The sequence below is a fragment of the Bacidia gigantensis genome (assembly GCF_019456465.1).
Source record: "Bacidia gigantensis strain McMullin 20006 chromosome Unknown contig_255, whole genome shotgun sequence".
NCBI classification, from domain to species: Eukaryota; Fungi; Ascomycota; class Lecanoromycetes; order Lecanorales; family Ramalinaceae; genus Bacidia; species Bacidia gigantensis.
Genome location: NW_025408605.1, coordinates 1,643,868 through 1,667,597, shown reverse-complemented (window position 1 = coordinate 1,667,597; position 23,730 = coordinate 1,643,868). Strand labels below are relative to the sequence as shown.

The 23,730-nt window shown below is 49.3% G+C and overlaps 8 protein-coding genes across 8 annotated transcripts; 5 read left to right on the top strand and 3 right to left on the bottom strand.

Annotated features, from left to right (window-relative positions):
- Positions 1–217: 217 nt before the first annotated feature.
- Positions 218–1,884, bottom strand: KY384_007270 (uncharacterized protein; the record flags this gene model as incomplete). The annotated part of the gene is made up of 2 exons (XM_044815761.1): positions 218–1,246; positions 1,588–1,884. The coding sequence occupies 2 exons, from the start codon at positions 1,882–1,884 to the stop codon at positions 218–220; spliced, it is 1,326 nt and encodes a 441-aa protein (XP_044667635.1).
- A 1,832-nt stretch (positions 1,885–3,716) lies between these two features.
- Positions 3,717–5,692, top strand: SPB4 (ATP-dependent rRNA helicase spb4; the record flags this gene model as incomplete). Its single annotated transcript, XM_044815760.1, has 4 exons — positions 3,717–3,794; positions 3,842–3,960; positions 4,007–4,536; positions 4,641–5,692. The coding sequence occupies 4 exons, from the start codon at positions 3,717–3,719 to the stop codon at positions 5,690–5,692; spliced, it is 1,779 nt and encodes a 592-aa protein (XP_044667634.1).
- A 1,031-nt stretch (positions 5,693–6,723) lies between these two features.
- KY384_007268 (uncharacterized protein) lies at positions 6,724–7,811 on the top strand (the record flags this gene model as incomplete). The annotated part of the gene is made up of 3 exons (XM_044815759.1): positions 6,724–6,987; positions 7,308–7,320; positions 7,384–7,811. 3 exons carry the CDS (start codon positions 6,724–6,726, stop codon positions 7,809–7,811), a joined length of 705 nt encoding a protein of 234 aa, XP_044667633.1.
- A 614-nt stretch (positions 7,812–8,425) lies between these two features.
- KY384_007267 (uncharacterized protein) lies at positions 8,426–10,253 on the bottom strand (the record flags this gene model as incomplete). The annotated part of the gene is made up of 3 exons (XM_044815758.1): positions 8,426–8,937; positions 8,990–9,588; positions 9,772–10,253. The coding sequence occupies 3 exons, from the start codon at positions 10,251–10,253 to the stop codon at positions 8,426–8,428; spliced, it is 1,593 nt and encodes a 530-aa protein (XP_044667632.1).
- Positions 10,254–10,694: 441 nt separating this feature from the next.
- On the top strand, positions 10,695–13,467 carry KY384_007266 (uncharacterized protein; the record flags this gene model as incomplete). The annotated part of the gene is made up of 9 exons (XM_044815757.1): positions 10,695–11,393; positions 11,453–11,510; positions 11,561–11,903; positions 11,953–12,064; positions 12,112–12,212; positions 12,262–12,463; positions 12,513–12,569; positions 12,627–12,663; positions 12,701–13,467. The coding sequence occupies 9 exons, from the start codon at positions 10,695–10,697 to the stop codon at positions 13,465–13,467; spliced, it is 2,376 nt and encodes a 791-aa protein (XP_044667631.1).
- Positions 13,468–16,750: 3,283 nt separating this feature from the next.
- Positions 16,751–18,103, top strand: KY384_007265 (uncharacterized protein; the record flags this gene model as incomplete). The annotated part of the gene is made up of 1 exon (XM_044815756.1): positions 16,751–18,103. One exon carries the CDS (start codon positions 16,751–16,753, stop codon positions 18,101–18,103), a length of 1,353 nt encoding a protein of 450 aa, XP_044667630.1.
- A 241-nt stretch (positions 18,104–18,344) lies between these two features.
- KY384_007264 (uncharacterized protein) lies at positions 18,345–20,170 on the bottom strand (the record flags this gene model as incomplete). Its single annotated transcript, XM_044815755.1, has 3 exons — positions 18,345–18,827; positions 18,890–19,613; positions 19,986–20,170. 3 exons carry the CDS (start codon positions 20,168–20,170, stop codon positions 18,345–18,347), a joined length of 1,392 nt encoding a protein of 463 aa, XP_044667629.1.
- Positions 20,171–20,587: 417 nt separating this feature from the next.
- On the top strand, positions 20,588–22,296 carry KY384_007263 (uncharacterized protein; the record flags this gene model as incomplete). The annotated part of the gene is made up of 2 exons (XM_044815754.1): positions 20,588–20,636; positions 20,660–22,296. 2 exons carry the CDS (start codon positions 20,588–20,590, stop codon positions 22,294–22,296), a joined length of 1,686 nt encoding a protein of 561 aa, XP_044667628.1.
- Positions 22,297–23,730: the final 1,434 nt, after the last annotated feature.

Below are 23,730 nucleotides of genomic sequence, written 5' to 3'. Positions count from 1 at the left end.
GTCCTGCTCTCCCATTCGTTCCAAAATCTAGGGCTGTAGTTAGAGGTCCTTTGGAGGCAATACCAAAGTGATGCCATCGCTGTAGTCAGACATTGACGCAGATACTTGATAGTCAAGCCTGATCCATTTCATTGCGTTCGAATGTGTTGACTCCTTACTGATGGTGAAGAAAGAATACTCTGTCGGCGAAACTGACCATCAGTGTGCGATGGGTAATTTACTCAGCATAGTCTTGCTCCCTACCGACTCGTCGTCTCGAAACGAATTCAGGCGAGTCGTCCGTCTCTTGTTGCAAGGAAAATCTAATGCTGGCTCTGTCTTTCGTCTTGCCCAAGCCTGTAAATTCTCCTCGAGGCTCGAACTTCACAGCAGCGATGAGCATCTCAATTGGCGAAAATTGTATCACGCTCGTCTTTGCCCCGACAATTAGCTTCGTAATGACTATCAGGCAACCCAGAAGCACGACGGCAATGCCCCAATAAGCCGTGCGCGAATTCAACCCGTATGTCCAGACATTGCGAATAGCCCAAGTCTCTAGGACATGAGGGCTAGACGCATTGGCAGCTGATGATGGGAAGATCATTGTACGATCCTTTATATCGAAGGATGTATTCGCAAAAGTAGGCATCGTGAGAGTCTGAAAGAGAACGTAGGTGCACATATTACTGACAATGAGACTTTCTTCGCTGCTGTCTGAGTTCGAGGTGCTCGGGAGCAGATTAAAAAGACTTTGTGCTATGCCGCGATAGCCGTCAACGGTGCCGTTATTGTCGACGGACCAAGCGGCTAAGAACCAGTCCGGATGAATTACAACAGGCTCCGTTCCGCCCTTTATTCCTGTGTTTTGAAATTGTACAAGAAGTGTAGGGTTTGTTTTCTTGGATATGTCAAGCTGGTAGAGCGGAAAATGCATGTAAGCTTGCGTACTTAGGAAGAATCGTGCTTCGCTTTTATAGCTGTCCGATATCGGCAAAGAATACGACGACACAAAATTGCTGTCTGTACAACACTTGAGATATTCGGGGAGGTGTTGATCAGAGAATATGAAGTCCCAGTCGCAGGAGGCGTTGTAGTAGTGGGTCAAACAAGGCCTGATTCCAGTTCCAAAATCGTCGGTGTCAGTCCAGAATGTCACCATATCAGCAAAGAACACGTCAACATTGATGCTGCCTCTAGAGTCATTGCTACCGATCCAGAAGCTACGGATGTTGTTCACGTGGTTGAAGCCTTTACCAGTCCGAAAACACTAGATTTTTCCATCAGCCTCTACTTGTTACAAGATATTGTGGCTCAAGGGACTGCTCGACATAGCAGACAGTAAGAATGCGAGAAAGGACTGGTGTCATTGTCTCTCAGTCACATGCAGAGTTCAAGATGCCCAGCCCTCCGGGAGAACGAAAAGAAATTGGAAAGGCTTGCCTTATTGTAATTTGAGACTCCTTGAATGATCAAAGATCCGTAACAGTAGATCCACTTATCAATGCCAACTTGGTATTTGGTAAGGTATCCGTAGTGATAATTAGGACTGAAGCTTAATTGCGGTCCCTGCCTGTTCAAAGTGAGCGCTAAAGAGTCGTCCACTCGAACCGGAGGTGATTTAAGGGACACTTCACCCCAAGATTGTGGATATTTTTCAGAAGCTTTCAGATAGTCGAGAGAAAGCTGTCGTAACGCTTGACGATTCGGTACCAGGAAGTCTGGTTCAATGACAGTCTCGTTCATTCCAAAGGTCAATGATGACTCTGGCATCGATAACCTAGATGTCACATCCCCGTGTGTGCGGTAGGGAAATTTGGCGTCATCGAATACATTCACTGAGGCTGCTATAGCATCTAAGCTTGAAGCATGGGAGTCGTTTGTGCAAGAGAAATTGCCAGCTGTCATGTTGTCCGCGTCACACTCAGGAAAGGCAATATCAACTGTGGGCGATTCGTCGATCAGAAGCCTCTGAAATACAATTGAATGCACATGCGGCGTTTCTATCCATTGTAGGGAGGGAAGCATAAGTATTGCTGTCGCTGGCCCCATTAGATTTGTGAGTATGGTGAGAAAGGCTGCTAGAATACCGAAAGCATGGAAAGAGTTTAATTTCCCAATCCTGTTGGGTGAGTGATCATGACAGGCAGGTTGTAGCGAGCATTTCCATCGCAGGGGGTTGAAAATCTTGCGCAAATCGCTGAACTCAGTGTGTGTCAAGAAGCATCCCAGTGGTAGCCCGCTGGCTTGACTTGCAAGAATCACGGTGATGTCGAACAGAAGCAAGGTCGCTATAAAAGTGAACCAAATCTCCAAAATCTTGGCCAGAATTTGCAAGACGCCAAGTAGATTACGACTTTGCATTTGCACCTTCATCTCTTCATTCGATTTATCATGCTCGCCTGGATAGGGCCAGCATTGGCCAAGTGGACACCATGCACTGGGTCCAAGAATGTGACCTTGGACGTTGAGAACCACCAAAGTGATTGTGGGCGCGAGCCAAAGAAAGCTGAAAACCTGGAGGAAGGTCTGCCAAGCCCAGGGCTTCGACAATCTCTTTACTTTGAACCTTTGCGACCGAGTAATTTTGCTTTCAGGAAGCAGAGGGGAAGGTTCCGGCTCACACGAGTCAAGAGTCTTGTACTGAGACGCCATTGATAGTGCTGTAGGATCTGTAGAAATCTGATTCAGCATAGGAAGGCGAAAGAAGTGGTTGGTTCCTAGACTACGACGGACAGGAAGATACTTCTCCTGAAGAGATGCGGAGCTGGGTCCGCTAGACTCGCCCTTGACGCTTTCAGTGAAACTTAATAGTATAGACCTTGCGACGATGATGCTAAGCTCTTGCAATTGAATGTGAAGTGGCTGTTTGCTCGATGTCGCTCCATGATCCCTGGACTGATACTACTTTTCAAGCCAAGCACTTGTCTGTTTCGTCTCGAATAATTCCAGCATTGAGCCCGTCAGGCGTTGGCTCGACCCTGTGATTGCAACAAAAGATCTTCGCAAAGACAAGTAGCATCGGGTCTGTTGCTAGCGTACGGGAATTGGGCTTGACAGGAATGCAACATCATCGAATCAAGTAAAGCACTGGCAGAAACTATTTTCTAGCGACATGTTCTCACGTTCAAAAAGCCGTGGACGAAAACGTGGAAAGAATTGCCTTACGCCTGCTTTGCTGAAGCGGCAGGCCGCGAGGCCGAAAATGCACAAGAAATGCCGCATGATAGCCTTTGAAAGATCGCAACGCGAACGATTAGAGTCGTTTATCACATTGTGCATATAAGTAGAATGTTGAGTTTGCAGGTTGTGAACACAAGTCAGCTTCATAGAAGCTCCCTGGGATATCCAGGCATGCACAGAGCTCAGGAGGTGCGGATGTACCTATCCGCGTTTCGTGCTGCATGTTGTATGCATTACAGCTCACAAGGTGATACGTGGGCTCGGACATGATGATTTGGTGGCAGCGCACGATCGGGTAGGGAGCGAGGAGGCAAAGGGAGGAAGAATCGATGTTGAATTACCGTAATCGGATCAGGCAGGTGAGCCGAGACCTTGGCATTCTTGGCATTCTTGGCATCAAATTCGGCTGTGAAATTGAATGGCGAAAACATTTCACTGAAAGCGCAATGGTGCTAGAGACGGCGAATGGTTTGAGAGCCTCCTCAAAAGGACCATCAAGGGCCTGGTCAGCCCAGACGCCAGCCTTATCAGAATGGATCCTAACTGCTGTCTCAAGCATGGGGTTCGACCGCATGACCCCAGTCCAAGCAAGCTGCATTCCCCTCTTTGTCGGCCACAAGGATGTTGTTGTCGAGGTAAAGCTGCAGCGAATATTTGAAAACGGTGACTGATCGACTCGTAGGCTGTGACGGGTAGCGGCAAGACGCTTGCGTTCCTCATTCCTATCGTTGAGAAAATACTACGTTTAGACGAGCGCACAAAGAAACATCACGTAGCCAGCATAGTTGTGTCACCGACGACGTGGGCAGCTGTTTTCCTTGTGGCTGTTACATTCTAACTGTGCTAGAGAACTTGCACGGCAAATTCACCAAGTCCTAAGCGCTTTACTCACCTTCCACCCGCCTTCAAAGAGTGCGCTTGATTCCGAGGAACATCCCGAAAGACTGCAAAATCGAGTTGAGCAAGAGAGGGGGACTGGAGAAGAGAAAACAGAGAGACAGATATACCCAGCAAAGACGTCAGTCGTACTTCCTCAGCTCCTCGTGGCAGGAGATGTGTCTCCGGCCCAAGATCTTCGCCGGTTTCTTCAGAATTCACCAAATGTACTCATCGCGACACCTGGCCGGCTCCTGGACCTGATCTCTTCTCCACATGTACAATGTCCGCAGTCTTTGTTCGAGATGTTGGTTCTAGACGAGGCGGACAGGCTGCTTGACATGGGATTCAAGGACAACCTTCAAAAGATCATACAGAGGCTACCAAAGCAGAGAAGGACGGGCCTCTTCAGCGCTACAGTCAGCGAAGCTGTTGACCAGATCATAAGAGTCGGGCTGCGGAATCCAGTAAAGATTGCCGTTAAAGTCAAAGGACTGGACGGTTCAGAGAACAGGAATACTCCTGCAAGGTTGGACTATTCTCCACCGCTCTCCCCCTCTGACTAACCAGCAGTAGCCTACAGATGTGCCACATGATTAGACCAGCTTCTCAGAAGCTGCCCTCGATCCAGAAGTTGCTGTCATTCATCGGCCCAGCCCCTCTAAAGACTATTATCTATCTATCAACCTGCGCAGCTGTCGATTATTTTCAGCACACACTACCTTTGCTACTACCTAGACGAAACGAACAGACATTCTCTCTGGTATCGCTTCATGGCAAACAGCAGCAAAAAATAAGACAGAAAAATTTCGCCAAGTTCGCCAATTCAACTAGCCCTATCATTCTTCTCACCACCGATGTTGCCGCACGAGGTCTAGACATCCCGCAAGTCGATCTTGTCCTCCAGATCGACCCTCCGAACGACCCGAAAGTCTTTCTCCACCGCTGCGGTAGAGCAGGAAGAGCGGGAAGGAAAGGCCTTAGCATCGTGTTTCTACAGCCAGGCCGGGAAGAAGACTATCTGCAATTCCTAGACATTCGCAAGACTCCCCTGTCTACCTTTTCGCAAGCTTGGGCGGATACATCGGACCAAGACGCACGTGCGGCTGCTGAGAAGATGAGAGAAGTGGTCTTGACAGACCGGACACTACACGAGAAAGCACAGCGTGCCTTCGTCAGCTGGGCAAAAGCTTACAGCAAGCACCAAGCCAGCAGCATCTTTCGCCTTGCTGATCAAGACTGGGCAGATCTGGGTCAAGCCTGGGGTCTGCTGAAGCTGCCGAAGATGCCGGAACTGCGGAAGTTCGACGGAGACAAGTCTCTTGGCGTTCAGGTCGACTGGGATGTGTATGGGTACAAAGACAAAGTCAGAGAACAGAATCGACAGAAGATCATGGTGGAGGTGGGGATAGTGGAGAAAGACGTGACGAGACAAGCTGCGAGTAGGAAGAATGTGAAAAGAGCATGGAGCCAGAAGCACGACCAGCAGGATGAGAGGGTGACCAAGCGGACGAAGAGGCAGAAGAAGCGAGAGAGCGAGCGATGGGAGAGTATGACAGGGGAAGAGAGGAAAAAGCATCAGCAATTGGAAGCTATGATACAACAAGTCAGGCAGATGAATCAGCAAACCGATGACTTTGAGGATTTCGCTGACTGATCGCATAAACCCACACGACCGATATCTACCATCGACGTTGAAAATGAAGGCAAATATAAAAAGAGCTTTATAGACTTTCCAGCAGCCACTTCAATGTCTTCTCTCTTGCGGTCTTCAAATCGCATTACAAAAGTTTCGGGGTGTTCTACATACGCTAAGAACAACCCGAGGACTTCATTCTAGCCTAAGCCTCAATTGCGACCTGATTGAAAAAACTGCAATTTGGCGTACGTACTCCGTACAAGGCAGTCTACCGGAAAGAGCAACAACCACGAACTCCTCGCCACATCCCCCCCTCTTTTACCTGCAAAACGCTGCGACATAACCGATCATTTTCTTCCAGTCGCCAGAGATGGGGGTGACAGCGAAAATCAGCAGCAACAACATCGTCCGCCCGTGTGTTCTGCGTGGCCCCTAACCAATTTCGTGAAAACTTTCCAATCAGAACGGAAGAATCAGTGGCAATGATGGAGGACAGAAAGAGAGGAATAATGAAGCCACTTTCGTTTGTCGATATCACTTGACACTATAAACAGATATTCTTTGTGGCAAGCAACGAAATGAACGCAGGTCCATTGTATGATCTGGTGAGTGGCTTGTGAGCTCAAAGTCTTCCAAATTGGTCTTACGAACAGCAATCTGTGTATATCTATACCCTAGATCAAGACGACCATTTGAAACAAGACCGATCAAAGTGCGAATAGTCATTCGTTTTCAAATGCGCCCTTGAGAACCCAAATTCAGGTGATACACCGTGGTGCTAGTGACCCCGTCACACGAAGGAACAGGATGATCCCCCGTCAGCCCGTTAAACTCCGTTGCAGCGCTTTCACACATGTCTTATATCCGAGAGTGAAGTCATCCATTGCTTCATAATCAAAATACTCAGAGACAGAATCCCTTCTATCATTACCTTCACATTCATTCTTTCCCACTTCCATCAATCCCCATTTACAGCGTCATCCAAAACACCATTCTCTTATTATTACAAGCATCCCCCCCTTCCCCTTCGCACACCCCCCACACGCAGCATGGCACCACAAACCTGGTTCATCACGGGCGTCTCCTCAGGCTTCGGCACCGAAATGGCCCTTTCAGCCCTCTCAGCCGGCGACCACGTCATCGGCACCGTCCGCTCCACCCCCTCGCGCAGCAAAGCCGCCTCCTCCGCCTCCGCCGTCTCCGCCATCGAGTCCAAAGGCGGCAAGATCCTCCACCTCGACGTAACAGATTCCCCCGCCTGCTCCAGCGTGTTCAAAGAAGCCGAGTCTATCTACGGCCAGGTCGATGTTCTGGTGAATAATGCAGGCTATTCGCTTTTGGGCGCGATTGAGGATTTCGAGTGAGTCTGTTGGGCCGGGTGAAGTATTCAGGTGGGGTAGGTTGGGGGTGGATGGGGTTAGAGGAGATATGCTGACTGAAGACGGCGGTGGTGGTGGTGTGCAGTGACGAAGAGTCTCGACTTCAGATCGAAACAAACTTCTTCGGGCCCCAGCGCCTCGTGAAAGCCGCCCTACCCGGTTTCCGCGCCCGGAAGAGCGGTACCGTCGTTAATGTCACTAGTATAGCGGGGATCGATGGCTTGCCTTCATGTGGGCTCTATGCTGCGAGCTAGTTTGCTGTTGAAGGTTACCCCCCCCCCCCGCCTTCCCCCTTCCCCTCCCCTTTTAACACGCTACCCCCCGAACCAGGTCTCTCCGAGTCCCTAGCCCGCGAAACAGCCCCCCACAACACCCGCGTCCTCCTCGTGGAGCCAGGCGCCTTCCGCACCAATTTCCTCTCCGCTTACGTCCTGCCCAAAACGCTCGGGAACAAGTACGCGCCCGTGAACGGCGTGTTGGAGAAGTTCAAGGGCGCGAAGGGGATGCAGCCTGGTGATCCGGCTAAAGCGGCTGCGAGGATTGTGGAGGCTGTTAGGGGGACGGGGATGGTGGAGGGGTGGGGTAAGAAGGGGTCGGGAGATGGGAAAGCGATGGGGGTAGGGGCGGTGGGGGTAGGGCAGGTGCTGAGGTTGCCGCTGGGGAAAGATAGTGTGGAGAGGTATGAGGTGAAGATTGAGGCCTTGAAGGGAGATTTGGAGATGGTGAGGGAGGCGGCTGTTAGTACGGATTATGATTGAAGTGTGAGTGAGAGTGGAGGGTTGTTGTGATGGGCGTTGACTGGCGCTTTGGTAGAGAGACCTCGCTTGGCTTGTGAGGGCGAACGATGAGGTGGGTGGGAAGTGCTTCAACGGCCAAAAGGGGTCGGGGGGGCGGTTGATGAAAGATTGTTTGAGAGTGATGAGAAGGTTTTGTGGAGGATTTAGCGAGTTGGTAGTTTGTATGTGGAGCTGTGGGACGGGATTTTGAGTATGTAGAGGCTTAGGTATGGATATTGCTACAAATAGATTACTATAATAGAAATCGCAGATGCATGGGTACTGCGGTAAGACTTTCTGTTCAATTCTGATAATCATCGCAACCCATATAGTTGGGTAGTAAGTGTGAGATTGGGGAGACCTTGATATGCGTTCTTCCCAGTCAGCCTACTGTCGAGTAATCGCTATGCATATGGTCCTAGGATTGGGGGGGAAAATGCTATTTACTAAGTTATTAGCTCTATCTCGATCCCAACATCTCATTGAGACGTGTTCACGATGTTCGTCTACCCAGGTTGCCTGAATGGTCAGCCCTTCTTCATGCTCAATCTCATCATGCCAGCCATGCTTGAATTTCAGCCAGCCCTGCTCCCATTCTACTGCAAAAGAACAAGCCCATGCACCACAGCGAGTTCATGCTCCTCTCCCCTTTTCTCACCCACGGTATCAGAATGCTTTCTCAGCGCAGGAAACATCCCCAGCTTCACTCTCCGCCCCTCGCCCGCACCATCACCCAAGAATTGCTCCGTCCTCAAAATCGTCCGATCAAACACATCATCACATTTTGGCAAGTAGAAATACTCCTTCCTGGCTCCGAGCTCCACGAAAGCCTTCAACTTTACAGCCATCTCGAACGTGTTCCTCAGATTGTGCCGCCATTCCCCGTTGCTGTGGGCGGCAGTGAAGAGGTCGTTTTCTTCGAGGAAGACGGTCATAGTGTCATCGAAGTCGGCTGCTAGATTGTCGCAGAGCGTACGTACGTTAAGTGGTTCCCTGGTGAATTGTTGCGTTGTGGAGTGCGAAGAGAGACGGTCGTGGTTCATGAGGTGCTCCTTGATGTAGATGGATTTGCTTTCGAGCCAGGCTTGTTGGGCGAGCTTCGGGGAAACTGCTCATGTCAGCACATGTCAGATTTATTCTTGATGAGGGAAAAGGTCTACTTTTAGCTATGGTGCGCTTGTAGATATGATCGATCTCCGATCCGTTTAGTAGTTGTTTCGTAATGAGGTCGTGGATGTCGTAGTTGTCTAGCACATGAATGTGAATGGCGGCGGCGAGGAGGCCTTGCAGTATCTCCTCGGTGGTTACCCCCGTTTTCAGGAGCTTTTCTCGCATGTCCAGAGCTGGTCGATGAGGGCATATTGCCTTGCAGAGTGTGAGAAACCCTTTGTTCCTCAAAGTCCGTGCCAGCCGTGGATGTTGATGGGATAAGGATGCTATAGTAATGCCTAGTAGTTGGGAAGCTTGTTGCAGCAGCTGCTTCGCAGTGCGCTCTATTGTCGCAGAGATATTGGCCTGGAATGATGAGAAGACTGGTTGACCACATGAGAACGCCTCTGAATCTTGCTCTATGTATCCTTCAAGCAGTGTGAGTGTTTGGCGTTGCTTGATACTAAATATCTCTTGGGAACCTAAGTTCTGTACGTTACTGCTTGTCTGTGTTGGTGCATCGCTCCTCGTCGGTTCACTGCTCCTCATGATAGCGGGGTCGTGTGCGCTCGTATGAGATAAGTAAGGTGAAATGGGTGAAAAGCTCGGCCTTTTCGGCGAGTGGAGCCTTAGAGTACGGGGCTGTCGAAATACAACGGCTCTTTTATCCCTCTCGACTTTGAGATCGCCCGATATCGTTGGAGATGGGGCAATCCCACTGTAGTCAACTTTTCGTCAGTAGGAATAATTGATGTCATGGCTTGCATATCTTGAACGCAGGATCACAACGTACGTTTGGCCCCTAGGCAGGTCAAATGTAACGTTGACTTGGCTTGCTGGAAGCAGCCTTCCTGTTGATTCACTACTGGTTCTCATTCCGTGACGTGCTCGCGATGGTCTGTCTAGGATTCTGCGACCTGTTTCACTTGGAACATTCGTGCTGTTCATATTGACCAATGTTTTGGCAAATTCTACTCCATTAGATTCATTGTAGAGCTGGTTTCTGTAAGAGGGTGAAAGTACGGCAGGCCCTGATCGGTAGAGCGTGTACACGCTACGGCCGGAGCTTTGGCAGCGTGCCAATTTTGAGCTCAATCTTGTCTGAATGCGCTTTGGAGTAACTGCAGAATCAGGGATTGTTTCTTTGATACGATTGAACGCGAATGTGCAAGCTTTGGCGGAATCCAAGGAATACAGACCATTCTCTCCCTTATGCTGCTCAAGGTGTTCAAGCAGAATTAGCTCTGTTCTCGCGTCAAAGATTCTAGGAGCCATGATAGAGCGAAGAGATTGAAAAGTGGTGGATTGAGTGAGGTGTCACGGAGGTTGGAATCTTTCGCGGGGTTCTTATTCACTTCTACTTGTAAAAAACAGCTGTAATTTTGGATTTGTCTCGGCCATGTTTGCCAACTCATCATTGCAGAACAACCCCAGTCGTCTTTCTCATAGCTTGTTTGTGAAGATTCGGTACATATGTCGGCCCAATCTACTTTTCAGATTTTGTTGAGTGGCAAACTTGGTTGGGTTGCTGACTCTTGCCCCCTTGCGAAATAGCCTCCTCTCTTCTCACAATACAATTACCATGATCAACATATCATCATAAGTCTATCAAATTTGTTGATTTGAATGACATTCCTCTGGTTTCCTAGCGAGTCAAGCCGATCTTACCGCCGTGCAGAATCAACAGCACCAAGCTAGGAGCAGAGTCTTTCATAGATGGCTCCTACTACGAAGAAGATATGTATCGGCATTGACTTTGGGACATCCTACGTGAGCGTTTCTTATGTCCCAATCGATCCATCATTAGTTGCAGACGCCTTGCAGCAAAGTCTCGACAGGTCCCGAATCAACACATTATGGTTTCGTCAATCAGATTGCATCCCTGCTGTGCTAGCTTGGGACGATGCTGAGGGAAAGTGGATTATCGGCCAAGGGATTCAGATCAAACGCTACTTTGGAAAAATCAAGGATGAGTACTGTTTCTTCCTGATGAAGCTGGGGCTTGATCGTCGTCCTTGCACTCAGAAGATTCGGGATAGACTGAACTGGCAGATTTCTAACCTGCCTGAAGTGGCTCGGGCTCAGGTGAAATCTATAGAGGCTTTGGTCGAGACTTTCCTCGGACTCTTGTATGCTGAAGTGAAGATAAAGTTAGACAACATACTCTCTCACGACGAAACCACAATAGAGACTGCTGTCTCCGTACCTGCCGCATGGGATTTTGGTCTGCGGCACAAAATCGTTGCCATCGCTCAGAGAGCAGGTCTTGACAACGTCACGACTCCAGTTCATGAGCCAGACAGCGCAGCGCTCGTTTTACGCTACGACGAGCCTCGTCACGTCGGTGGTGATAGATCCTTTGAGTGTAAATCACAGTCTCCGTTCGTGGTAGTAGATATGGGAGGTGGGACTGTGGTGAGTTTTAGAGTTTATTCGCCAGCAATCTTGAAAAGATTGTCGTACTGATAGCATAGGACCTGGTTACATTCAAGTCGAAGAATGGCTCCTTCCTCCAATCATCTGCACCTACTGGTACGTCAAGATTGACACTATCAATCGTGGGTTCTGACACTAAACTCTAGGTGGTCTTCATGGGTCCAGTTGGCTCAATGAATATTTCTATGAGCTTTTCAAGTCCAAACTTGGGAATAGATACTTCGATCTCCTCGGCACTTGGATAGAATTAAAAGAACAGAATATTCCCCCTTCGCAAAATCCCAGTGATCAAGACGACGAAGAGAGTATCAAGCGTCGAGCTAAAGATAGTTTAGAAGCATATGTCAAAGGTCAATTTGAGGAAGCTAAGATGAACATGGACCAAAGCTTCGAAGACAATCTTAAGGAAGACTTTGAAGTCACAATGCCTCGAATACAAGTGTCTTATCCACACACTGGCTTACACCGCGGAGCCTTCACAATTCCAAAGTAAGCCCTCACAATCCCCTCAGAATCGATGCTGACCTTGCCACGCCAGGAAAGATGTCATAAAGGTGTTCTCTCGGATACTCATACCAATTCGGGAACTTACAGAGGGTCACCTGCAAGAATTTGAAGAGATGTATGGAAAAGAGGGTGCAACACTCAGAGTACCATGTTCCTCAAACGTAGCCTACATACGCTGAATACTCTACAGACTTTGTTCTTCGTTGGTCGTCCGAGCAGCAACACTTATCTCAAGCGCAAACTTCAGGACATGTTCCCAGGGTTGAGGGTCATAACACCGGCACAAGATTCGTGGGTCACAAATCACTTCACGAAGCTTCAGGCTAATACGTGCGCCTAGAGCACATTTGATCTCGAAAGGGACCTTGATGAGAACGATAAATCGGGACGCCATCAAAAGCTCAGTCATGTCCTGCAGCATTGGGTCTGCCTGGGAGGAAAAGTATGATGAAAAGATACACGGGACAGAGGAAACGCCAGTCAAGTCGCCGGCCGATGGTTCAATGGTCGTTCCGGCTCGTATGAAGTGGCTCTTTCGAAAAGTAATAGAGTAACACAAGTCACGAAATTGAAGAGCTGACGATATTATAGAGAGAGATTTTGGAGCCCGGTGCAACTAGATACTTCGAGGGCGAGCATTATATCCAAGTACGTAAAGGGCAGAACCCCTGGCTCAAACACGACCTCTATATGTCAAACACCCAGACACGGGATCATTTGTCGGCACTGGACGCTAAGAATGGTCAGTTATCACCGTCGTACTTGTGGTAGTTTTTTAGATCCTAACGTGCGATTCGGGGCAGACATCCATCCCATAGGATTCGTCCGACTTAAAATCACAAAACGAGAAATGGGACAGTTCCCTCGAAAATGGAATAGAGGACGAAGTTGGTACACTTTCATATATCGACTTCGGATTACATACCTCGGACCTATCATGAAGTACGAATTCATCATACCCCGAAAGGGTGTCATCGCCCCCGACAATGAGGAGGAATGGACGAATAACTCTTTCTCAAAGGACAGTGCCCTGGAGCTCGACGCTTTCTTCGATCAGAAAAACCGTCTTTCGCCAGATTCTCAAGGGAGGAACCAATTCCTAAGGTCGGATGACCACGACGGAACGGCAGAAGCAGCAACATTCAATCAGCCAAAAAAAGCATATGGAAGACGGATTCCTGGCGCATTCACGGCAGAAGCAAGATATAACCATCAGATGCAGATTCCTGAAACAGCTGTTGGAGAAGAAGAAGGAAGGCCCCAGCAAAATCAAAAGAGCGATCCTGGACACCTGCAAACGAGAAGTCAGACAAAACAAAGTGCCACTCAAATACAACCTCAAGCTAATGACCATGATGTGAGCCAGCGTTCCTCACGCACGGGTGTTCCTGGGAAAACACTTCGCCACCCCTACATTTCTTTTGCAAGCGAGAATGCTCCGGCGAATAAATTGACGAAGCGAACTTCAGCACACAACTCGTCTGCAAACGAGCCCTTACAAAAGAAAGGCAAAGCGCCAGACAAAGGACGAGTCTTGAGATGTTGAGAATAATGCGAGTGCAGAAGACGGCTATTAGATGCCGTGGCAAATTTCCGTGAATTGAATGCAAGATGTTTGACAATCTCTCATAGCCCACTGCAAGCATTAATTATTCACTTGACTTCACGGACCCACCACTGGCTGACTAGAACAGATCGTTCTTGATGATCCTGCAAGCAGCAGCGAACGACAACCCACTCAACAGGCGTTGCGCCACTACGATAACACCATTTCCGCTCCAGACCCGCCCGACTCGATCAGGCAAAAAGTCCCATGGTGTCCCGCAGCATGAAAATTTACATACTCCACAGAGCACACCATACAAGGCGGTATGAAATGACATGCCCCCCAAAAAGTGAATTCACAAAACGTTACGTGGTTTGAGACATCATGATTCCGATACCCCACAGTCCCTGCATGAAGTATAGGTAAAACTATCATATTCCCAGGCAATCTGTCACATTTCCCCGCAAAAATATCATATTCCTCCACTTCGTAAGGCAGACACGATGCAGGCCCCCGACTGACCTGCAGAAAGCATGCACGGCTCTCAAAGGGGTAAAATGTCGACTTTAGCGTGCATAAGTGGACGTTGATATCCGTCGCCACTCCAGCCACCCCAGTCGCCCCTAGGCAACAGCCACGAAATCTCCACCCCCCACCCATTTCAAGAGAAGTCTGCATTTAGTGTAGCCGAGATGCACAGTACCAGTGGCTTCCCGCTTTTCGAGAAAGTGACATTCTGCAGCAGACTCTCACTAAAAATCTCGCGGAAAGGGCGCGGGCAGCTGAGTTGGGACGCACATATTCCATTCCGACTCCAGCACCTTACCACATTCTTGACGACCTGACTGCCTGATCCGTGGGATTAAGGGGATTGTATCGTAAGTTTTAATACATCACTCGAGGTACTATGGTTATGAGGCGTTTTGAGCCCGTTTAGTGGCTTTGGAGGTATCTGGTGTCCGGGTGGAGCCCTCGACGGTCTGGGTGAAAGTGGGTCGTGCGTAAAATAAGGAATCGAGGAGCAGGGGAGATCTGTCATGCGCCTGGTTCTGTATCTTTCTTGGATTTCAAACCTTGGTAATACCAACTCACCTAGACATCTCTCCTTGCACGCGGCAGTGGTCTTCTCGGTGCCTTCTCAATCATGCATGAGAGGGGGCCGCGATCTACTCACTTTGTTGAGACTCTGCATTTGCTTGTCAGGCCGTTTGTGGTATCTCGGCTTCCAAATCGCTGAACATCGTGCCATTGTATTTTTCCTTATGCGAGAAGCTCTGGAAAGCCGATCTCCTGCATGCGATAATGTGCTACACCCTACGTGCATGATTCTGCCTTAGTTTTGCCCTTTAAAGGCATTCATTCGCAGAGAGGCTAGGGACCTATCGCATTGTCTCAAATATTGTACACTGATCTACCCTTGTTCCTAGTATCTCTCATGTCTGGCTCCACAAATGAATGAATTGATCGACTCCACCTCTGTGATATTCTCACACTGTTCCGCCGGCAGGAGACAGATGAGTCTACTTTCACCTCAACAAGCCTAAATTGCAATCGCAGGAACAAGGGTCTGTGAAAGGTCGACCGTACGCGAGACACAACACATCGGTCTTGAGCTCGTTGTCTTGTTCAAGCATTTTGAGATTCGCTCTGCTATGTCCATGATGCTCGCCTGCCCCAGATTCATCGAACGAGTCTTAGTTCACGAAACTCACTATTCACCGCCCGGACTGCAATGATTGTCGTCATCTGTCCATTCCAGCTATCGTAATTTGAAAATTGAGGCACTAGTGTTGTCGAAGACCTAGCTGTGCTCTGGGGCCTTCGTTGCGCCCCAGACTTAGCTCATCTTACCAGAAGATACCAATTCAAGCTGAATTTCCTCCCACCGTTAATTCTATCAGTGTGCCCTCGACGGTGAATAGGTCAAACTGCCTGGTTGCTGTTTCTGTAGAGAGTTCAAAGTTTCCAGACGAATGTGTTGCCAAATCACTCTCTCTATTAAATACAAGGGCATATTCATGGAACAAGGCTGACATTATCCTAGCTCGCCCCTTCATATGACCGAAAGCTTCTCCTCCCGTCTATGCATAAAGTCAGCTCAAGAATATCTACTGCTAGTATATTAGTCCCACTCAGTGTGGTAAGGATATAGAAACCTTGCAGGTACGATTCCCTCGATTCCCATCTCACTCTCAAAGTAGCTAAAGTGAGTGTGTTTCGCTGTTGACAATCTCCGTGGCCACCGCAATTGTGATCCAGGATATATAAGTGTCAGAATTAGCGTTGGCAAGAATTATTCACGCTCCTATTCAATAAATATAGTATCATAGTAAACCGGAATTCAAAGATCAAAAAGGAGCATCCTGCTCCTTCTTCGTGCCTTACTGGAATCCATCGCCTGACAGAAGGCTGATATTGAAGAGCGAGTTTTGTAAGAGTGCGTAAGCTCGGACTCAATGTAATGCAACATGGATTACCATAGAGAACTTGAGTATAGTCCTGTCGTATTAGATGTATTAGTATCCCCTTTGCTGGCTCTGATGTTATGTAGTAGACCTCGCTGTGGTGACGCTCGCTGTTAGCCTTGCACTCCCACGATTCATTTCTCAAATCCGCTCACCCTTCAATTTTCATCTTTGTGGATGACGCAGCGCTAGCTTTTCGCTCTTGTAGTTGAAGTCATTGTGATCGTTGGGGGAGCCTTGAGGGTTTTATCCTTTGGCTCGAGTTCCCCAAGATAAGGTGTTTGCCATATCGGCCGTCTTGGGTTGGAGGACGAATCTACTTTGAGCTCCATCTTGATGACTGTGGCCCGCTGGAAGATGTCGTTGTAGTCCGACGAATAGTATCAAGTCCTCCTATCATTGCTTAAACAGCTTCACTTATCCTCTTGGACTGCCGGCAGAATGGATCCTCTTGCTTTGCCTACCTGTGTTGCCTGACGTTCCACATTAAGTGCCCGCTGTTCGATCTTGACGCTTAAAATATATTCCCAATTCCACCCTCTCCCTCCTGCCATCTCTTCGTCCTTGAGCGTTCGGTCGACTGCCATCTCGTAACAACATCTTCAGGACATTTTAAGAGGCCACTCTCATGGTCATAGGGCAACTGAATGAGCTAAGAAAGTGACCAGCAGCAAACCCTATCAAACTGGCTCTGCATGAGAGTTGATCATCTCATTGAAAAAACTAGAACGAGTCCCTAGCGTGGCTTCCAACACACACTGTCACTGCATCAGGGTTTCTCACCTATCTCATCACGTTCAACCGTATCAGCCGAAAACATGTCATTTCTCGATCATTTACCAAATGAGCTGCTAGCGCAGATTGCACTTGAGCTTCATCCAGCAGATTTGATCAACCTCGTCTCTACAAGCAAACATGTTCGTGAAGCGTCAACGCCAGCTTTGAAAGTATTTAGGAACACTGGAAAGGACTGGGAAAGCATGAATACCAAGTGCTTCACGGAATCGAAGCTTTCGATATCCAATGTGCTCACGGACTCTCTTCTACGACCCCACGTCGGCTTCTTCGTCCAAGTCCTGTGGCTACAGAAATGGGCGCCCGCTGATAAAGAGTCTTACAAGGCTTATCATGGAAGATACGTAGGACTTTTCCAAAGTGCTTACAGGGATACTCGTCTGTCTGAGCGTAGTGTCTGCAATACGGAAGCCCACTCTGAAAGCTGGGTGGATGGCATCGAAAGTGGGGATGAGACATTCGTCATTGCCATATTACTTCTATATCTGCCTAATCTTTCGCTCCTCAAATGGCACGTGACGGACGATGCAGATGAGTGGCACGACTCTACGAAGCTTCTGACGTTGATTCGGTCCTTGAAAGATTCCCATGGTGCTATGCTGCTTCCGAAATTGCGTGAAGTCTACCTAATTGGAGGACGTCTCGAGCGCGACTCTATCGGTGACAATTTGCCACCCGAGTATATTCCGACCTTTATGTCATTTCCCTCCGTTCAGAGCCTTAAAATCTACGGCTTCGAATCTAATGCACCAAAAGGGGCAATGTCTAAACTAGAGAGGTCAAATTTGTCGACACTTAAAATTACTGGCCAGCTCTATGAGAATCATGGGTCCTACGATTGGATGGAACAGATCCTTATTGCCACGCCTGCATTGAAGACACTCACGCTTAAGGCTGTAACGAGAGGTGATGAGATGCTGGGAATAGTCAGCATGCTCTTGGTCCGGCATGTTCAGCATACCTTGGAAGAGCTCACTTTCGCCTCTTACAGTCACTTTTCTGTTGGCGGTCTTGGCAACTTGTCTGAGCTGACACGACTTCGTTATCTGAGGACAGAGTTTGTTGGGATGGGGGAGCGCTGGCTTGATCCAGACCCTTGCATATCACATCTGTTGCCGGTCTCGATAGAACATCTGGAATTGTATGACAACGACATCTGGCATCCAGGTCTTTGTCTCACATGCATGCTGGACCTGGTAGGAAAGAAGTCAATCTTCCCAAACTTGACACGGGTAGCCTTGTATATGAATACACTCTATCAGAATCGTGAGCACTTGGGAGCGGGCGTCAAGGAATTAATAGCCAAAGGTCACGCAGCAGATATCTCCGTTCGTGTAGAGACTGTAGATGACGGGGCGATTATCCCATGTTGCTGAATCGTCCTAGCAGAACTTTGTCACTATCCTCCATTCCAGCAAAATTCACGCGCCTGATAGCGCAGGTCGTACAACAGGAGGCAGAAATCAATGCTGTCTGGATAAACGCAAATAGCAGTAAGCCGTTGAGCGCGCAGTCTACTATGCAATGTGTCGTAATGTCGTAAGCCTCTTGAACATAATAGACTGAGGTATGGCGTCACCACTTCTCGTTTCATCGGTCAACGAGTCGCATTTCAATCTAATTCTCATGTCTGGTCCATCTCAATAACACATCTTTCGGTCGATTCATCTGTAGCGTAAGCCTCGGATGCGAGTCCGCCACAACTTTCCTCAACCTCTCACTAGCCAATTCAGTCGTCTCTCCTTGTAGCACGGCGGGCGCCACTTTCCAAGTCCGAAAGATCGACATCATGACCGCCACAAACTCTACTTCCGCCATCTTCATTCCCGGACAAAGACGCGGACCTGTGGACCAGGGAATAAACGACGACCGCGGATGCTCCACAAAGTCGCCCTCTGGACTTAGCCATCGAGAAGGTCGGAAACCAAGCGCGTCTTTGCCCCAGATGGCACTAGAGACGTGCAGACACGCACCCGATATGTAGACGGTGGTGTTGGCAGATACGTTATAAGCTGGACCAGAAGGGTTTGGGAGCTGTTGGGCTGATGCAGTGGAGCGAGGGATGTGTGCAATTGGGGTGTAGAGGCGGAGCACCTCGAACTAAGGCATATGTATGTCAGATAAGATCGTTCAGGGTCAACCATAATTGAAGAGGAGGTTACCATCAAAGCAAGACAGCGCTTAAGGACTGGATACGCGGCCTCGTATTCTAAGCTCTTGTCATGCATGACCTCATTTATCTCCTCACGAATCCAGTCTTGCCATTCAGGATACAAGGCCAGAAGAGTGACCGCGTACGCCATGGTATTAGCCGTCGTATCAAATCCAGCGACAGTGAATTGGAAGAAGTTCCCAGCAAGCTCTTTGTCCGAGAGATACATCCGCGATTTTGAAGCTCCTGTGTTCCTGGCACTTTCGGCATCTGACGCTGCAATCAGTGTGCTCAAGAGATTCTTTCGGCTTGCATGACCAGTGTCTCTCTCGCTCTCGAGAATTTGCTGAACGTGTCTCGGGTATTCTTCGACTGCATAACCTACGCGTTGAATACTTTTTGGCATGATTGGCGACGTCAAGACTTTGGTGGGGACAAATACTGCGATGAACAATTTTTCGATGACCTCGAGAATGACATCCATATAGGTCAGTCGATAACCCTTGGGTGCTTCCGTGGTGCCCTCTTGCCAGGAGCTTTGGGTACCATAGATGACGCTGCCAATCACCTTGATAGCAATCGAACGGATACCTGCCATGGTAGCATCAGTTTGGCCTACGTTGCCCTTTGCACTTTGTACATCGGTCAAGGATGTGAGTAATGCATTGGCTTGACTTGAGGCCTCGTTCCAGACAGCTTTGCTGATGCTTTCATTCAGGAGAGGCGCAACAATCCTTCTTTGGCGTTGCCAGTCTTCACCCTCCGTCTACCCTTGTCAGTCACTTCAAACACACAAAAAGGCCGAGACTTCCATACGGAGGTTAGATTAGGACCAAAGATCCCCATGATACCTGATTACTCATTCAGCTGATGGCAGATTTGGAACCCGAATCGACTCACGACCAGCCAGCTCAGACCCAAGGAAATCATTGCGTCGTGTCAGAATCGAGTGTGCTGTTTCTGGATCGGCGACCCAAAGTTCATTGATGTAGGGCGTGACAAGGATGAAGGACGGACCCAAGCGGTCGAAAACTTGAGATCGCGTGCGGAATTCCCAGCCATATATGGTAGGCTGTAGCCAGTCGTATACGAAAGCAGGCAGGTACTTTTCAAAAAGAGGTCTCAAAGTGGCACCAAGTAAAATGTAGACTGGATTGACAACATTGAATGGTATGACGAGAACAGGGAAGCCCGATCGGCGGGCTGCTCGATAATTCGTGAATAAACATTGGAAGTGCCAAGTCAGATAAATGAGGGCAAGAGCAACGACAATCATGAGAAGATTAGCCATGGGAAAGCCTGCGTGATTGATTCCAATGAGAAAGTACTCAGAACCGACAACTCATCTCGAAACTGCACTGTGCAATGTAGAAGTGAAGCAGAGCAATTCTTCAGCTCTTCCTCCTTAGCTAGTGCTTATCCAACCTCGTGCCGCGCTACGACGTGCCTCGATCCTGAGGCTGCAATCACAACGCCATCGCGAGGAACTTTGGCAATATTGATACGGCGAGCTGCCCAAGTAAGCAGGATTTGCGGAATAGCCGTGACATCAATATTGAGCCCTTTTGGATTGAACTGGTGACGGTGAATGACCTCCGTATTCGTGGTCGCGTCCGGTAAACAGCTGTATGATACCGCACTTGAACTAGCGTCATAATTTAATACTGATGTCAATTGACTTTATGATAATTCTTGACATTTCATCATTATGACTTCGATCGGCAACCCTCAAGATCGCACACCTCAGTCCGCACCTCGTCCGAAACTATCCCACATCCAGCTCGATCAATCCTCCCCTCACACGCCGCAGCGACAGCTCTCATCCACATTCTCCTCCCCCCAGTCAGTTACCGCATTGAAGAAGAGTCTGTAATCCTTGAGCTCGGCAATCGACACCTCACCGCTGGATTTGCTGGTGAGCAGTACCCACGATGTAGACTGGGTTTTGGTCGTGAAGAGTCGCGAAGAGCTGGGGATTACAGAAAGTATTTACCCGGCTACAGTGAAAGGGCGACGAAGAGGAGACGGCTTGATAACTGGGGCGATGAGGCAGAGCTCTGGCGCCTGGACTTGAGGAGTTTGGAATTGGGCATTGTCCATGACAAGGTTGAGCGAGCAGTGAGGGAGGCATACAACAAGTACCTATTGCTGGACTCGAAGTCGAGGAAAATATGTCTGATAGTGCCCTCGGTGCTGCCGCACCAGTTGCTCAATACTATATTGCATACCCTATTCGAGAACTTCCAGATTCCCAGCGTGACTTTGCTCTCTCCGCCTATCATGTCAACAGCAGCTGCTGGGTGCAGGTCAGGTCTCGTTGTTGACATTGGGTGGAGGGAAACGATCGTGACCAGCATCTACGATTACCGAAAGATCAGACAGCATCGTACTATTCGTGGAATGCGATTAGTCACTAGCAAAATGGCGCAGTTACTGCATCGTGCAATACTGCAGGATAGTCAGAATCCCGTTGATGTGCCAGATTCTGACAGTCGCAAAGACGAGGTTTCCGTTGACCTCGAGGAGGCAGAAGAGGCAACGGCAAGAATAGCATGGTGCAATCCACGGCAAGGCTGTTCCGACAAGGACCCGCCGTCGGACACATCACTGAACGACCTCACGCCCACTGAAAAACCGACCACGCCCACCCCCAAATCTGCAACGCTAACAACAATACCGCACCCTCACTCCCCGCGGTCGACCCTCCAGATCCCCTTCACGTCTTTCGCAATCCCAGTCGAGTCCACCCTCCTCATCCCGCAGACACCCCGTTTCGACCACGATGACCACGACCAGCCTCTCCCGCATCTAATCTACAAATCACTCCTCTCTCTACCTCCCGACGTCCGCGCAACCTGCATGTCGCGCCTGATCTTCGTAGGCGGAGGCTCCCATATACCTGGCCTCAAGTCCCGACTTGTCAGCGACCTCAAAGCCATGATTGACAGAAGAGGCTTCGACGGAGTAGAAGGCAAAGCTTCTGACGAGCGGAAACGTCGCATACAAGAGCTCAGTGCCAAAACACCAACAGAGTCTACCAAGGGTGAAGAAGCGGAAGCACAGACGAACGAGAAAGGCGCAAAAGTGCCGGCTTCGGAACAGCCGCAGACTATTGACGACATAGACGTGAACCTGCAGAAAGAACGCGACAAGTACGCCAAGCCTGCTGTCGCTGGCGTTGTAAGAGCGGTGGAGTCGTTGGGAGCCTGGGCAGGCGGCAGTCTGGTGGCTAGTCTGCGCATCAGAGGGATTGTGGATATTGAAAGGGACACGTTTTTGCAATACGGCATGGCGGGGGGGTTGAGGAGGGAGCTGGAGCTTGGGCAAGGCGCCCAACAGAGGAAGAGCTATGTTGGTGATATGGGGAGGGGGATTGGTGACCCGAGGGGGAGTTGGACGCTTGGTGCTTGGGCTTGAGAGATATGATGAGGTGAGCAGGTTGATGATGAGGTTATGCTGGTAGGGAACGGCATGTTCAATGAGTGCTGACTTTGCGAGTTCAACTAGGGGGCTGCTTATAGGGCGTCGAAATTTTCTCTAGGGGTCCCTAGATTTCTTCTAGGGGCTGCCCAGTTTTCTTCCAGGGCTGTCCAGATTTCTCCCAAGAGTGTCCAAGAGATCATGATGTTCTGCAACATACAAGTGATTGCGGCAAGCCTAACACACTTGATTGAAGTTTGCATCCCTTATGTCTTCCTGTCGCTCCATTGCATAGCGCTTGATCATTGTCTGTTTGCTGAGATCTATCCCAATTATCGTTCGTTTCTCTTTACACGGGCCTTTTGTTGCAGGCCAATCCCGCAAAACATTATCACATGCATATACAATGGCACTCCCACTAAAATTCCTTTCCCGTCAATACGTTCAAATATATCCCTTCAAATCCTAACCTCACTCAAACAAGACGGAAAGACCTACCGCATATCCGACATAGCCAGGGCCAACGAACAAACGTGCGACCCATCCACTGGCAACGACAGCTGCCTCAAACCCTCTCCCACCCAGTAAAAAGTTCTCATCTACAAAGAGACGATCAAGAACACTAAGGCCATGCAAAGAATCAAGCCAAACAAACTCAACTGTTTCCCTCGAGAAAAACCCCCAGCAGTACCAGAAAGACATCCATTATATCCGCACACTCATTTCATCTCGCGGGATCTTCAAGGGTAAGCCTAAGTCGACGGAGCAAGATATGGGACGAAGCAAAGGTTGCCCCGCGTGACGCTCGCGAAGCAAGACGCCAGTCGACGTGAACATGCACGGATCGAAAGCCATGCTTGAAGCTTTAGTCGAAGGGCTCAGATCCAGCATTCAAAAATCGCCAAGACAAAGAACGGCGAGGAGTAAGCAGACCCCATGATAGCAGATTTCTTTGCGTCCAAAAACGTACTGTCTACAAGGGGGCAATTTCTGGAGCGACTCAGCTCCCCCGCCCCCCCCCCAACTTAGATCGCCAACTCTCTTTTCAACCAGGATGGAAGGGGGCCGATACATCATGTTGCGAATCTATTCTCTCACGAACGCAGGGGGGAGGAGGAGGTGTTACAGCATTGAAGCCTCCCAGCACGATACGCGCGAGTCTCGCACAGGGTTGACGCACAGGATAGCCGGTAAGGTCGTACTGGGTGTGGGAGAGGGAGAGGGCGGAGGGGTTGGGTGGTATGGTGAGGGAGAGATAGAGCTGTGGACTGGGTCTCAGGTGAAGAAAAAAAAAGGGGGGGGGGTTGGTGTGCCATTTTGCTGGAGCTGGTGCTAGGAAGGTAATGAGAGACAAGATATGTTTTCGAACAGGAATCTGTGAGGGGGGTTGGGTGAGGGTTCTGGAGGTGAAGAGGGTGCGAAGGCAGCGAG